The 17239-nt window shown below is 41.7% G+C and overlaps 1 protein-coding gene across 1 annotated transcript; it reads left to right on the plus strand.

Moving 5' to 3' along the window:
- Positions 1 to 4387: 4387 nt before the first annotated feature.
- LOC308173071 (adenosine receptor A1-like) lies at positions 4388 to 5663 on the plus strand (the record flags this gene model as incomplete). Its single annotated transcript, XM_080548036.1, has 2 exons — positions 4388 to 4728; positions 4994 to 5663. The coding sequence occupies 2 exons, from the start codon at positions 4388 to 4390 to the stop codon at positions 5661 to 5663; spliced, it is 1011 nt and encodes a 336-aa protein (XP_080404162.1).
- Between the last annotated feature and the right edge of the window lie 11576 nt (positions 5664 to 17239).

The following is a 17239-nucleotide window of genomic DNA, read 5'->3' on the forward strand; positions in this document are numbered from 1 at the left end:
TGAGCATTCTTAACTTATAGGCTATTATGCCACTTATCCCCCATTCGGAATTTGACTATCAGAGAAGAGGTAGGCCTATGTCTAAAGAAATCTCATTTGTAATAGAACTGTATGAGATATTTCCATACAACTACTGGTTAGTGTTCAATAGCACCCTAGACAATTCAGTAATGATATATTTTTCAGGGATTTCTGTTTTTCTGATAAATGAGAGAAAAGTGATGGAGTCCTATGTTCCTGTCACCAAAAAGTACAATTTCCGTCTAAATTAAAGCTACGTTTACAGGACTATGATTCAGTATTTATTAAGGTAAATCGTTGTCTGACTATTTGGTGATGTAGGACAACCACCTGGTTCATACCTCAGCAAATCTGAAGAGGAAAAGAGTGATCCTTCTCAAGTTATGGGCTTTTTTGTCACCTTCCCCATATTCGGCCTGGTCTAATTTGGCTCTTTTTCAGGGATTGGGGTAGCTCTAAAGAACAACCAAAAAAACATATTTCCCCCCAAAATTGTTTTTGACAACAATCAATTTCATTAATGGGAGACCCTAAAGATAAGAAAAATCATTGTTGTCATTTGTTCTACCTCGGGTAGGGGTATCTAAAAATCTGAGGGCCCTTCCTGCTAGACTATAAGCCACATCTTCATGAAAGGTCCCCCTATAACCAACCCAGTCCCTAAATAGTCTGTTACAGACGTGTATGTTTTGTCCTGTGTCTGTTTTTGTTTTGCTTCTGTCTGTCTCTCCCTAGGTGAAGTGGTGTGCATGTGGTTCCTCCCCTGTTGGTTATTGGGTCCTGTCCATCATCGTTGTCTTGTCAGCCCTCACCTGTGTGTCAATCAGCTATCATCCCCGGTCATCCAATCCCAGAAGATCTATCTCCTGATGTGTGTTGTTGTCATGTGTAGCGAGAGAGGGAAGGGGTGGTGTTTTGTTTGATTCATGTTTGTTTAGAGTCTGTTACCAGAAGTCGTTACTCTTGTTCCTAGTTGTTGGTTTAGTGTGTGTTGATGGACCCCTGTTTTCTCTTTTTCTCGCAACTGGAGAAGGGCTAGGTAAGATACCCTGGGGTATACATTACATCACATAGATAATTACTGTCTAAACACATTAGAAGCGAGCGGGTGTCACCCCTCGTAGTTTCTGTAGCAGGTAGTTTAGGTTCCGGGTAGGTTAGTTAGTTATGTGGTATAGGTAGGTCAGAGGTGAAGGGAAGAATAGGGCGGCGTTTGTTGTTTTGTGACACAGTTCGCATGGTCCTTCTCCCTCCTTTCTTCTACCCTTGGTTAATCCCCGGTTGTTTTTGTGTTATTTAATTCCCCCCTGTTCATTGTTGTTGTAATGTGAATGTTGTATATGTTACGGTACATGTGGGAATACGGTACATGTGGGAAAACTAGGGTTAGGTTTAGGTGCTACGTGGACTTGGTACATGCTGGCAAGTCTAACCCTACCCCTAACCTTAACCCTAACCGTAGCAGCCTAGCACCTAACCCTAGTTTTCCCACATGTACCATATTCCCACATGTACCGTAACATATATATTTTTACATACTTGTAATACTTTCACATTGGCATTAAATCCTTTTATTTTAAAAGGTACCCTTTTGGACTGGTTGTCGTTTAGTTGATTGCACTACACCCATGGTTGATGTTGTTTTACTACTATCTACTAACGGAGGTGGTATAGGCAGGAGGTTACACTCTCTGTCCCTAGCTGCTAACATCTCAGGGAGAGCATAACATAAGTTGGGGGCTCATCCGGGATAATATGTATTCTCTGGGAGCTTATATGCACTGTGTTAGTTAATTGTATTGTGGGTGTGGTGTTTGGTTGGGTAGTTTTGTTGTGTAGTAGGGGTGTTTATTGAGGCTCCATCTTTAGAATTATTGGACCAGTGTCGTAAGGCAGACACACACTCATAGTGGGTGTCACTGTATCCATGCATGTTGGACTGTGCCTGCAGGTGAACACTTGGCATCTACTGTACCTGCCCCAAGTGTACCTGCTACACAATCTGCAGTTGGAGAGACCTTATAATATATATTTTTTTTTTCATAATGAAAAAAATATACATATATTGTTATGCGCTGGGGGGCGCTTTTCAGAATCTCGCTTAGAGCGCCTGAAATGCTCGGGCCGGCCCTGTGGTCCACCCAATATGGCCAGTCAACACATTTTATCTGAAAATCATTACTGCTAAACCAATTTATTGGCATGTACAGAGGGGATAGAGACACTTGAATTCTGACCCTTTGGTAACATTTTGCAGAAAGCAACTGGCTGTTGACGACACCTCAGAGACACTCCAACTATGAATAGAAGTAATGAATTAGATTATGACTGGGCAGAGATCCGCTAGATCCACCACCACTGGGAATTATGTGGCTATGGTGAAGCCGCTAATTACCGGTACCAATTAAGAGCATTGTTCTAAACATCCTCACCAAACTTCCTATCGGATCGGTATACAAAGATGAAGGGTGCCTCATAGGCTATTAGAGCTAAATGCAACTAAATGCAACCCAATTGTGATCATAAAAGATAATGAGTCTCGCAATTGTTATTGTCCTGGGGGTGCCATCGATAAAACAATAGGAGCAAGAATTAAGAAAATGCAGAACTTTTGTTAAAGGGGAAATCTGGAATTGGTACAGTACATCAATGTTGGGACTGATATATAGGCCTAGTCATTGATTATTGAAACATATACAGTGCCCTCCACAATTATTGGCATTGGTAAAGATGAGTAAAACGGGTTAAACAAATTTCACCTTTTTTATTTTTTTTCTGCTTAATGTCACACCGAAAAAAAAGTGAAACCTTTAATTGAAGTACATTTATTTTGAGAAAAGAAAATCTGTCAATAAATACTTATTTCTAACAAAACCATGTGTGCCACCCCTAGAAATTATTTTTCCATTTATATTTTACTTTTATATACACTCTAAATTGAGTGTTTAGGAACTTTCAAGCCGTAATCCGTAATTTCCTGTTTCACTGGGGTATAAATGTGAGGTGACCATAATATTCCCTTATTCATACATCAAAATGGGAAAGATAAGAGAACACAAATGAGGGGAAAGTGTGCTGAGCTTCATATATCAAGGAATGGCTATAAAAAAATAGCTACTCAGCTGAAAATGCCCATCTATCGTTAGATAGTTTAAGATAATACTTTAAACATTCAAAGCAGCTGGAACTGTTACAAACTTGCCTGGAAGAGGACCCAAGTTTATGTTGCCCCCCACGCACAGTGAGGAGGATGGTAAGAGAGACCAAAAACAAACAAACAGGGATCTCTGTTGGAGAATTACAGAGGAGAGTAGCATCTTGTCAAGTCTCCAAAACCACCATTAGACGCCACCTCCATGCCAACAAATTATTTGGAAGGCATGCCAGAAAAAAACCCTTTCCTGTCATTTCACCACAAACGTGAAAAGTCTTGATCTCCTTGTGACCCTCTTAGAATTGTGGGTAATTAGCTGACTTTCTCCACCAGATCATGGTGGAAAATTACCCCAGCAAACCCAGATCACTGATAACTCAATAGAATTACAGCCAGTGCTGAAACAGAAGTCATTCAAATGAGTTTGTCATTTTGTATTTTCCTTGTTTTGGTTAGCAACAAACTATCTTTCCATCTCAGATATATTTCTTTCCCTATTCAAACAAGCATTACATTGTTACCTTTATACCTGTGTAGTAATGCTATAATTGCTTTGGTAACAACTTTGTAATTGCATACTAATTACAGTATTAGGCTAGTAGATTGTTTTTTCTTATTACACTGGTGGTTTAGTTTCCTATTCCATGTGTATCACAGCAACATAATGTACAGTAGTCACATGATTGTTGAAATTAATTGAGGGTAAGGATCATCATAAATATGACATCTCTCAGATGTCACACTATTGTGTACGTTACTGATGGACGTGTCATATACTGTAATACATACAATGTTTATATTGCAATGACATATTTCATCTGTTGGAGATGATTGAAATCAAGCCTACTTGATTTATAGGATTTCCCTCTGAGATGCATTCTGCTATCCGCATCAACAGAGCTGCTCTTGCTTGAGGTAGCATTGTGGTTTCCTGATTAGGGTGATTACGTTGAAGAAGACAACATTAGATCATGAACAGGATATCTAAGACATAAACTGCCAATAAAATAATTTGTGATAATAATTCAATGATAATTCATATGCATTTATGCATATTTCAGATAATGTCTCAAGTAGGGACTTACAATACCAAGTAATATAACAACTCACTGACCACCAAATAAGGACGTTGCAATGAAAGAGAGACTTCCTCTAAAAGGTCCAGGAAACAGTATAGATAGCAGCAGTATAGCGACTGAAAACTTACAGTGGATGGCTGACATGATGACTTTTGGAGAAGTGGTCTACACAGCGCTGGAGGTGCTGATCGCTGTCGTCTGTTGTTTGGGTAATGTGATGGTGGTCTGGGCAGTGGGGTCGATCACCGGTCTACGGCAGCCTGCCTTCTGCTTAATGGTGTCTCTGGCTGTAGCAGATTTTCTCGTTGGTTCTGTGGCGATACCCCTGGCTGTGGTGGTGGACGGGCGGGTTAAGACCCCGTTCAACGTTTGCCTCTTCATCAGCTGTGTGGTCATCATGATGACCATGGCCTCGGTCCTGTCTCTGCTGGCTATCGCTGTGGATCGCTACCTCCGTGTCTTCATCCCACTCAGGTGAACTGTTTTCTGAACCTAAATGTGCACAGTATTTGACTGTATTAATATATCATCACTCCAATGTTATTTATGAACTTTGTAGCATTTTTTTAAATAATGAATATCTATCAACAAGAATAATTCCTGTCAATTTGATAATATCAAGTGAGTGAGGAGGACATGGTATTCTGCAACGAAGCAGATTCGTCATGTCAGTGGTGGTTCGCTGATGTAGCTAGATTACCTGTACATGTTACTAATCAAAACCTCTCCACTCCAACAGGTACAAGAAGATAGTGACAGAGAGGCGATCGTGGGTTGTGGTCGCAGCATGCTGGCTTGTTGCCTTCGTACTGAGCTTCATACCCATGCTTGGATGGTACAACCGTGAAACCACTCCTCAGTACGCAAACTCATCTATCATCTTTTGCCAATTTGTTGACGTGATCCCCATGTCCTACCTTGTCTACTTCAACTTCTTCCTCTGCACCCTGACCCCTCTGCTCCTGATGGCTGGTCTCTATGGTTACATCTTCTGTACGATCCGGAGGAACCTGAAGGAGGGGGTGGGGAGCGGAAGGGCTCAGTCCCAGTCCCACACCTACTTCAGGAGGGAGAGGACTCTGGCGCGCTCCCTGGCTCTGGTCCTGGCGCTCTTCGCCCTCTGCTGGCTCCCGTTGAACATCATGAACTGTGTCGCCTACTTTGGCAGCCTGTCATACGTACCTCAAACAGCTTTCTATGTGGGTATAGTCCTGTCCCACGCCAATTCAGCTGTCAACCCTGTGGTGTACGCCCTCAAGATCCGTACGGTCCGGGTGGCCTACCAGAAGCTCTGGAGGAGGGTGGTGGGGTGTGGGGATGTCCAGCAGGGCCCCCAGAGCAATCCCACTACAGAAAACACCGTCAGCAGTAGCCCAAACAATACTGACCCTGGGAACTATCAACGATGAGCGAGGGGCAGTTCACTTAATAGTGTGTGTAAATAGAACACAAAATAATGTTTTAAAAGATGGTCTGCAGCACAAATCTCACAAAGTGCATTCTCTAATCCTGAAATGCCATTTAAATCCAAGAGCCTATACAGTATATTTTAATTATCCTAGATATTGTCAGGTTTAATTTTAGCACTGCTCTTACTACATTAGCCGGATGCCATATCATTAGTTTCGAGTCTCGAGGAGACAGGAAGGCAATTTAGAGGAAGGCAACTTTAGACTGAAGTGAGTCACAGCTTTCAGCTTCATTTCCCTTTTTAGAGTCCCCTTTCTGAGGGCCACTTTCACAATGTTTTTTATTTATTATTTATTTTGGACTTTTAGAAATATACAAAACAGTATCCTCTCCAAATACTGTATGTTCACGTCCTCTTATCTAAAGTATTCAATGGATATTTCATGATTTGTGCAATCAATAATTTTTCACTGAACATTTCATTTACAATCATGACTAATAAAGATACCCTACTAATACTGTGGGGAATGCATGCATTCCATCTGTGACTGTAACACCTTTATTTGATTTTTTATCAATATATTTATTGTTTTTCCTGAAAGTAAAACATGGAGCACAGCGACAACACTACATCCAACGAGAAAGACAGACACACATTAATACCAACATCACAAGCTAACAACAAAAAACAACAGAAGACACACAAGAGAAACAAAACAAAACAAGACAGAAAACACTGAAAAAATAGAATCTAAAATAAGATTTAAAAAAAAGAAAACACAGGAAAAACAAACATACAAACTAATGAAAAAAACACAAAAAGAAAAACACATGGGTGCTACCAGAGGGTAAAACAAACAAAATAAATGTTTACTGTTTTCTGATCTAGTGAAGCTGGGGCATAAGCTAGTTGGGACATTTTACCAATAGAGAACCTTGTCAAAACTCTAACCCATCACCACCTACGTGTACATAGATGTATCAAGTCTCTTGTTTTCCCTTAATCATGTATGTTATCCTTTCCATTGTTAAGCAGGATGCCATTTCCATAAGTCATTGGGCAATACTGGCCCTGTTCACATTTTTCCAAGCCAAAGCTATCAAGCGCTTTGCTTGCAACAGGCTCATGTTTATGAGTGATTGTTGATATTGCTGTAGATGAGAATTGGTTGGGTACATCCCCAGGATAAACACTTTGGGAGTAAGAGGTAAGGCGACCAATGTTATCTGGAATATCTTCTGGGATGCCTCCTTCCAGAAATCTTAAATCTTTGCATAGTCCCAGAAACAGTGATATAGAGTATCTTTAAATTGATTGCACTTTGTAACACCTTTATAAAGTTGAACAAACATCCTGGCTATCAAAATGCTGTAAAACACTATTTGTGGAATAATGTACAGAAGCATAGTAGTGTTTTTGAGGATACTCTTGCATTGGAAAGCAGAACCTTCCCCATCACCAAAACTATGGCTAAGTGATGTGTTGTCATTCCTAAATCTGGAAGAAAAAAATTAATACAATCCGAGGATCTTCTGATAACTTTTACACACATTGGCAACCATTAATCTCATATGTAGATCAATTAGAATCATTACCTCCTGACTGAAGTTGTGTTGAGAGGGTCATGTGGGAAGGGAATGGGGAAGTTATCGTGGGGTAGGCCCACTGGCTGATTGTAGGAGCTCTTCTCATTTATAGAGGGTCACACAGCCTAGCTGTTTAAAGTGTACCATTGTTTTCATCACTTTCCATACTGAATAGGTTTTCTTTTGAAGAGTACCATAAGTTGTTAAAACGTAATTATTATTATTATTATAATTTGATAGATTTGATGCGTTTGATTCCATTCTATGCATTACAATGATGAGCCCGTCCTCCGATGTCTACCTCATTGTCTTCTCTCCCACAGACGCACACACACGCGTGCTGCACAACACCTCAATCAAGCCTAAAACGACATTTTAATTCGGAGGACCGGAGAGCTGAACGTAGACAAGCCGAGCGAGCTGAACGGGACGGACAGACACTTATTGGAGAAGTTTGTTGGAGATTCCTGCTCGTGTCCCGTTTCTGACTGTTAACGGAGAGAAACTTTGGGGAACTTTGGGACCAAGGCGAGGAACCCGTCTTTGAACGGAACGACAGAAGGCTGTGCAGTGCTGAATCAGGCTGGGTTGGGAGGTGAGTGTTGCATTGTAGCTACAAGCTACAACACCTGCTGCCTGCTACCGTGCTACAAGCTACGCTGCCTGCTACAGCTACAATACCTGCTGCTAGAATCTAAATCCTTTTCTAAAGTTTATAGTTCATCACAATTTGTAAAACACTACTATGCTTCTGTAATATACATTATTCCACAAATAGTGTTTCACAGCATTTTCTTGTACAGGTTACCTACATACTGTATCTCACGGTTATGGAGCCCTTGTCAAGAGTATAGCACTGCAGTGTATCTAAAGCTAATGTTTATCTCTGACATTATTCCCCATGAATTCAGTAAGACCACCAAAGTGTTTGTGGGCGGCAAGAAATGTATAATACACTGTTACAGAGGAGGGATGCATCCTGTTCTTGCTGTAGAGATAAGAGGACCAGGTACAGAACTCAGCTAATCCTACTGACTGTATAGAATGAATGAATGAATGAATGGTCTTTATTGTCATTGATATAGTACAGGTACCATACAACGAAATTTGGGAGGGGGGGCTCCCCTGGTGCTAGGAAAAAAAAAACTAAAAACAAGAAGGGAAAAAGCTGGTTTACATAAATAAAGGCTATGTACACTATCCACTATACTATACTATACTATACAAATAAAACACTGTGCTGTACTCTATGCTATGCTATACCTATTCTAACATTTCCTATTCTCTGAACCTTATGTACCCGAGGGTTGTCATATTGCACATAGTGTTATTGCACATTCATTTAAAGTGTCGCAGTTTGCAGGTTTGAAATGTACACAGTTGTGTTTCAGTATTACACTTGATTTCAATCTAGTAGCTGCCATCAATTTGTCTAGATTGTCCAGGGCCCAGAACCTAGGTCTTTGCTGTGTTCAGGGCCTGAATGGCCCTGGGGTAGAAGCTGAGCTTCAGTCTGTTTGTCCTTGCGAACATGGTCCTGAACCGCCTGTTCGAGGGCAGCCGAGCAAAGTGTTCGTACCCAGGGTGGGATGGGTCTCTGGAGATCTTGGAGGCCTTCCTGAGACAGCGTGTGTTGTACAGCTCTTCCAGAGAGGGGAGGGGGGCGCCGGTGATCTTCTGGGCCGATCTCACGACTCTCTGTAGCGCATTCCTCTCTGCGGCTGTGCAGCTGGAGAACCAGATGCTATGCAGTAGGTGAGGATGCTCTCCACTGCGCAGCGGTAGAAGGTCACCAGCATCTCCTGTCCGATGTGGTCTTTCCTGAGGACTCTCAGGAAGTAGAGCCGCTGTTGTGCCTTCTTGATGATGGCTGCTGTGTTGATCTTCCAGGACAGGTCATCCTGTATGTGCACCCCCAGGAATCAGAGGGTTGAGACTCTCTCCACGCTCCCTCCATCGACGAGCAGGGGCTGGACCTCAGATTTTTTCCTCCTGAAGTCCACGATGATTTCCTGGGTCTTTGACTGGTTCAGCAGCAGGTTGTTAACCTTGCACAGCTTGCTCAGCTGCTCTACCTCATCCCTGTACGCCGCCTCGTCCCCCCCCGAGATGCAGCCCACCACGGTGGTGTCGTCTGCAAACTTTACGATGGAGTTGCTGGGGTGGACGGGGGTGAAGTCGTAGGTGTAGAGGTTGTAGAGGATGGGGCTTAGCACGCAGCCCTGGGGGGACCCAGTGCTGAGTCTGAGGGCTGTGGAGGTGTGGGAGCCCACCCGCACCCTCTGGGGGCGGTCAGACAGGAAGTCCTTGATCCATGCACATATAGAGTGTGATAGTCCCAGGTCTAGTAGTTTGGTCACTAGCCTGTCTGGAAGGATGGTGTTGAAGGCAGAGCTGAAGTCCACAAAGAGCAGTCTCGTGTAGCTGTTTCCCCTCTCCAGGTGGGATAGAGTGGAGTGGAGAGTCGTCGCGATGGCGTCCTCTGTGGACCTGTGGGCTCTGTAGGCGAACTGGTATGGATCCAGGTTGGAGGCGTGTGACTATGTGGGCCCGGACTAGTTTCTCGAAGCACTTCATGATGATTGGTGTGAGTGCCACCGGGCGGTAGTCGTTTAGGCAGCTCACCGTGCTTTTCTTCGGGACTGGGATGATAGTTGAGGTTTTCAGGCAGGGTGGGATGGTGGCCTGGGACAGGGACTGGTTGAAGATGTTGGTGAAAATCCCGGCCAGCTGGTCGGCGCAGTCCCTCAGCACCCGTCCCAGGACGCCATCCGGCCCTGAGGCTTTCCTGGGGTCCACCGCCTTCAGCACGCGTCTCACTTCATGCTCTGTGAGGGTGAGGCTGCTGAGAGCTGGAGAGAGTGGTGTTTGTGTTGTGGTTACCTCCATTCGCCCCTCGTCGAACCGGGCGTAGAAGGAGTTCAGCTTTTCCGCCAGCAGGGGGTCGTCCTCCGCGGCTGTGAGCCTGTTGGCTCTGAAGTTTGTCATGTGCTGAACCCCCTGCCACACCCGCCTGGAGTCGTTGCTCAGGAAGCATTCCTGTAGAGATAAGAGGACCAGGTACAGAACTCAGCTGATCCTACTGACAGTATAGGTCGACATCGAAAAAGTCAGAACATTACATCGGATCCCGACATGAGGACCAAAGCGTTAGAATGTGTCACGTGCATGTAGGCAACTATAAGTAGGCAGGTCAAACCCGTTTTGACGATTTCTGGGAAATAACATTTAAACTGTAAAATCATCACCGATTTTCATAAAGAACACATATAAATCTCAAACTCACTCTAAGGGTCAGTTGAAGTTTTTTGTTCAACTGTTCAGTCATTTCAACAATATAGATCAATATATATATAGAGAGAGATATACAGTAGTATTAACAGACTTCAAATATCGCTGGCCATATCATGTTTGATTAGCTTCCATTTATGTTAAACAAGTACCCGAAAACCGCTAACGTGACAAAAAGCTTCTTTTTTTTTACTTGGTGGCAGACAGGTTGAAATTTCAAGTGAAGCATTCTCGCTGAAATGAATGGAAATCTTTGATACCATTAATAATTTCATCTTCTCCTTTCAAGATTTTTTTTTTCTATATGGTCATTTTAGTTAGTGATGAACTTGTATTAGTTAATATACGCCAATATTATAGTATTACTTATTGTATTTTGAAATATCAACAAAAAATATGATTTACATTACAGAGGCATTAGATCCTACATGCATATTGGGAGTATTTTGAATAGTAGCCGACTGATGCACACACACAAACATGTAGTGTTGCCCCTCTCAGACACCTAGCCATCTCGTTAGCACGGTGCTAAGTGTGAGAGGGTTTTGCTAGGTAAAAATGTGTGGCGCATGTCTCCTATTTACACGAAAAAAGTGTCCCAAACAGAAAATGTTAGCGGTTTTCAAGACAATGACGAAGACACTCATATAAAATCTGGGATATTAATTCCGGAGCTGGCCATTGAGGTCAAGGTACAAGCTACATTCTTTCATTCCTTAGTTTAGTTGATTTATTTAGCACATGATTTAAAAAAAGTGCAAGGAGGGAACAAAGCCCAGAAGACTTGTACATAGTTCCACTTCCGTCAATAGCTTACCGTATTTTCCGCACTATATGGCGCACCGGATTATAAGGCGCACCTTCAATGAATGGCCTATTTTAGAACTGTTTTCATATATAGGGCGCACCGGATTATAAGGCGCATAGAATAAAATATAGAATACTGCAGTCAAACGTTTGACTGGGGTTGCTTTACGCCCAAGCTCCACCTACTGCGTTGCGTCACCTCTCCATCGGTGTTGTGTCAACTTCCCGTTGTCCATGCTCCACCTGAGCGTTGTCACCGTCAACGTTCTACCTGCTCCACTGTCAAAAATATATATTTTTCCACCTCAAGTATCAGCCGTTCGTCATCCATTTTTGCAACAAGCGTCAAGGACCTGCGGTGATTCACAGCTGACTCGCGTGAATAGCAATTCGCAATAGCTGCGACCACGAGATATAGAGTAGTTAGCTACAAGCATTTTCAATCTGCTATTATCTCTATTAGTGGATTAACCGCTGTGGTGATTTAACAGCTGATAAAAAATACATCAAGTAGACTACAAACAGAGCAAAACAACACCAGAAAACAACCAATAGGCTATACAATTATAACCAACAACCAATATGTGACAGCTCCTGGTGAAATGTGCAACGTAATTTTTCAGTTTTTACACATGCTTAAACTACAGATGGTAAGCTTTCAAATGATGTGTCATACATTCAAATCAGAGAAAGATTGAACACGACAGGCGTATTTGAATGTTGGTTCACCTCAAACACTGAATGGGAGAAAAGTGACTCTGAACGCAGCCCCAGCTATGAACGCAGCCACAGCTACGAACGCTCCTAACAAAACACATCGCTACGAAGGTCTCAACTGTATTTTAATAACATGACAACATACTGGGAGAACATCGACATGCTAAAAACACATAACTACACATAACTAGATGAACACACAGTTCTTGCTTTTGAACACGAGCTAAAACGAAAGTATGTTTACCAAGTCAACCCTCCCTTACCGGTAGCCTCCGGCAAACGAGAATAATGAATCCAATACACAAATTATAAGTGTTTAGTGATCGTTAAACTGTTGTTTATTATATCGAGTGGGTACTTTAAAACTTCAAGTTGAAAGCACCAAGAAGGACCGCCTCGAAATTCATCGATGTTCATGTCCCGTGCTCGCGCTGTTGCCTTCATTCGAATAGTGACTGTAGAGACGCTTCTACTTGGTGTTTACTGATTACCGTAATGCTGCAAGCGGTGCGGCTTTGTAGTTTACCAGTCGTACTGAAACATTTTGACAGAGCGCCTTGAGCGCCGTGTACAACCAGTATGGATCAACAAATTAACCAATTGATCCATATATAAGGCGCTCCGGGTTATAAGGCGCACTGTCGTTTTTTTTGAAAATTAAAGGCTTTTAAGTGCGCCTTATAGTGCGGAAAATACGGTAAGTTCAATATACAACAAAGAGCACGTAATACATGTAAATAAGAGAAACCACAAACAAAATCATATCCATGGGGCCTGAATGGCCCTGGGGTAGAAGCTGAGCTTCAGTCTGTTTGTCCTTGCGAACATGGTCCTGAACCGCCTGTTCGAGGGTTGCCCCCCGTACCCGAGTTAAAGGGAAGCCTTGTTTTGAAATATAATCGTTACAGACTTTAGATGTCGTATCTGTTTTTCCCCGCTTTGCGCCATTTCAGCCATTCATCTTCTTAATTTTGATAACATCACAACATTCTGATAGAACATCGACATGCTAGAAACACATAACTACACATAATTAGATGATCACACAGCCCCAAACGCGAACACATCCCAAAACGAACGTATTTACAAAAGTCTCCCTTACCAGTAGCCTATGGCAAAGGAGAATAGTAAATCCAATCAACAAATTATAAGTATTTTGTGATCGTTAAACTGCTGTTTATTATATCGAGTGGGTACTTTAAAACGTAAAGTTTCATGTTATGAAAAAAACAGAGTCTACGAGTGGTTTCGGCTGCGTTCGTAAATTTGCTCTGGAAATCTGATCAGCAGTCATGGAATGTCTCTGATCAAGTAATCAAATTACTTGTTGTTGCTACACGTGCGTTGTGTTGTGGGTCTGACAAAACATCCGGCGGGAACAGCTTCTTCTACTGTGATGTTAAATGGCAGCTTGCACCCGAAACTCAAACATGCATGGATATGTTTTATTCCATCCGGATCGGTCATTAAAATCACTGGGGTCCTAGGGTAAAAAAATATTACAGAGGTCCTCGGGTAATTTATATGCCATCCGGACAAGACAATTGATAATTCCTCATTTACACATTCAATCAGAGACTGGAAGTCATCATGTATGGCTATAAGGTTGGTATAGTCAGCGAATAATAAGGGGAGATGTTTTTTACAAGACAGACAAATCATTAATGTAAAGTAAAAATAGTAAAGGGCCCAAGATGGAACCCTGCGGAACACCAAGTAGTAGATATGATAAACCACTTGAGAGCAATATCTTGCACTCCATATCTATTAAGCTTGGAAATAAGAATATTATGGTTGACGATATCGAAAGCTTTGCTTAAATCGAGAAAGACACCAAGAGCAAATTCTTTGTCATCCAGCGCTGTAGAAATATTGTTGACAAGCTGCAGCAGTGCATGCTCAGTGGAATATTTCTTACGGAAACCATACTGGTGGTTACACAGGATGTTGTTCACAGTTAGGTGCTTAGAGATTCTTGTATAAACCAGTTTCTCCAAGGTTTTGAATAACAGGTTAGTACAGATACAGTATAGGACGGTAGTTGCCAATGTCCTTAGTGCCGCTTGATTTATAAATTGGTATGACATTGGCAATTTTGAATTCCTGAGGGACGATGCCAGATTGTAGGGATAAAGAAAGAATGTGATTTAAGGGATGAATAATATAATTAATAGTTTCTTTGATAAGAACAAAGACAAGGCTAACAAGGGCTCACATCAGAGTCCATGATGCTAGATTCCAATGAAGGGCCAACGTTAACAAATAATTCATTGAAGCCATCAGCTATTTCTTTTGGATTACGGAGTCCCATCCTTCCCTAGGATGTGGTGCAGCAGCTGGAGATTTATTTTGAGTAATTGGTTAATGAGGTTGGTTAGTTGGTTAATTGGTTAATGAGGTTCCAAGTTGACTTAATGTCATTAGAAGCTTGACTAAATGTATCTGCTTAGTAAAACATTTTTGCTTTCCATTGTGAAAGGGTATATTTGTTTTGAATTTATTATAGGTTTCCACATTTGTATGAGGAGGTTCATAATAGCTTAGTTTATGTATTTATTTATTTTATTTGTTTTACGGGAGCATCTTTTTAGCTCTTCGGTAATCCAGGGTTTCCCTTTTTCATATTTTTTGAGGTAGTCAAAGGAAAGCATGCATCCAAAGCAGAATTAAAAAGAACTGAAAATGAATGATAGGCTTCATTTACAATTTGAGAACCTCATCCCATGTCACAGCACTAATAGCAAACTTGAATGACTCCATGTTCTTTCTGGTAAATTTGCAATATTTCCGCTGGACAGAGTTATTACATGTAGAATGTAGTATCCTTTTCCTTTGGTATGGATAATCTGGAATACAGGAAGATGATTAGAAATATCAGACATCAATAAGCCTGAGGTCATTTCAAAATCCAGACAATTTAATAAGATGTTAATCAATAAGCGAGGCTGATGAGCTAGTAATTCGGGAAGGCTTATGAATTAGTGGATAGAAATAAGTAGAATAAAGTGTGTTAGGAAAGTCAGCTGTGGTTGGCAATTCACTCTTGAGCAGATTAATGTTGAAATCACCAAGTAGGACACATACAGTTAGGTCCATATACAGTATATTTGGACACAGACAGAGTGTGTTATTTTAACTGTTTACCAAAACATCTTCAAGTTACAGTTATATAATGACTATGGGCTTAAAGTACAGACTCTCAGCTTTCGGGTAAGGGTATTCACATCCAAATTGAAGGGAGGGTTTAGGAATTACAGCTCTTTAATATGGAGCTCCCTCTTTTTCAAGGGACCAAAAGTAATTGGACAATTGACTCAAAAGCTGTATCATGGGCCAGTGTGGGCTATTCCTTAATTATTTCTTTATCAATTAAGCAGGTAAAAGATCTGAGTTGATTCTAATTGTGGCATTTGCATTTGGAAGCTGTTGCTGTAAACAAAAATCCATCAGAGAGATGGCGGGAACATTAATAGTGGCCAAATTAACTGTTTGGTACATTCTGAGAAAAAGAAGAACGCACTGGTGAGCTCAGCACCACAAAAAGTGAGGTGACAGTCTCCAGGTGGTAGGCATATCATTATCCAAGTGTACCATAAAGGAAAGACTTCACACAAGCAAATACAGAGGGTTCACCACAAGGTGCAAGCCATTCATAAGCCTCAAGAATAGAAAGGCCAGATTAGACTTTGCCAAAAAACATCTGAAAAAGCCAGCCCTGTTCTGGAACAGCATTCTTTGGACAGATGAAACTAAGATCAACCTGTACCAGAATGATGGGAAGAAAAAAGTATGGAGAAGGCTTGGAACGGCTCATAATCCGACACATACCACATCATCTGTAAAAAAAAAAACGTGGAGGCAGTGTGATGACATGGGCATGCATGGCTTCCAATGGCACTGGGTCACTAGTGTTTATTGATGATGTGACTGAAGACAGAAGCAGACGGATGAATTTGGAAGTGTTTAGGGATATTCTGTCTTCTCAGATTCAGACAAATTCAGCAAAGTTGATTGGATGGTGCTTCACAATACAGATGGACAATGACCCAAAACATACTGCGTAAGCAACCCAGGAGTTTTTTAAGGCAAAGAAGTGGAATATTCTGCAATGTTTCACTTGCTGAAGACAAAACTAAAGGCAGAAAGACCCACGCACAAACAACAACCGAAGACTGCTGCTAGGGATGCTCCGATTTATCGGCCACCGATTTAAATCGGCCGATTTCACTCCAAATGACTCGATCGGTGATCGGCAAAAATGGCCGATCGCAAAAACCGATTTTTTTTTTTTTTTTTTTTTTTTCCTGGGGAAGACAGATAACTGAACAGAAAACATAGGAGGACGTAACAGTATGTAAACCATGAAGGCCACGTTTATGATGTCTTTTATACAGCCATATCACTGACTTGGGCTTCAGGCCCTAACTGGGTGATAGGCCAGACTTTTACTATGCCATAAAAATGGGGCTGCGTTTGCTTGGTGCCTAATGGATCAAAACTTTTGTCTAAAAAGCAAAAAATATGTAGACTATCCAGTCAGTAGGCCTACAGTTATGTATTAAAAAAAAAAAACGGTGATCGGTATCGGTTGATCTTGAGGGAAAAAAATCGGTGATCGGTATCGGCCCCAAAAATCCAGATCGGAGCATCCCTAACTGCTGCAGTAAAGAACTTGTCCCCATAGGGATAGTACTGCGGCCAGAACGTTCGACCATGATACTATAAGGCAAATTAACAGATGCTGCCTGTGTAGCTATGTAGTTAGCTAGTAGCGCTAGCTGGCTACATAACTATACAGTAGGCCTATGGCTTAATATTCTTAGGATTTGTGGTATAACAACAATATTACAGCTAGCCAGCTATATCTGTTATATATGTCCTTGGTTTGTCAATGCATCCAGCTGTCTATCAAGTAACTTTGGATGCGTGTATGAGCCATAGACCTGCAACTGATAGAATGTGCATTGTAGCATGGTCCTAATGATCTCTCTGGAACGGCAGATCTTTGCCTGGGGACTCCAAATCACGAACACTACTCCTGAGCGTGCAACGGTGGAATAGTCCATTAAATGTGAAATATGGGTGATAATACATATTGGCAAATATAGATATTTAATTGGATAGGCCCACATTTACATGTAGACATGTTTATTTTGATCTATTACAGATTATC

This window comes from Nansenia antarctica (genome assembly GCF_963989245.1).
Source record: "Nansenia antarctica genome assembly, chromosome: 18".
Classification (NCBI taxonomy): domain Eukaryota; kingdom Metazoa; phylum Chordata; class Actinopteri; order Argentiniformes; family Microstomatidae; genus Nansenia; species Nansenia antarctica.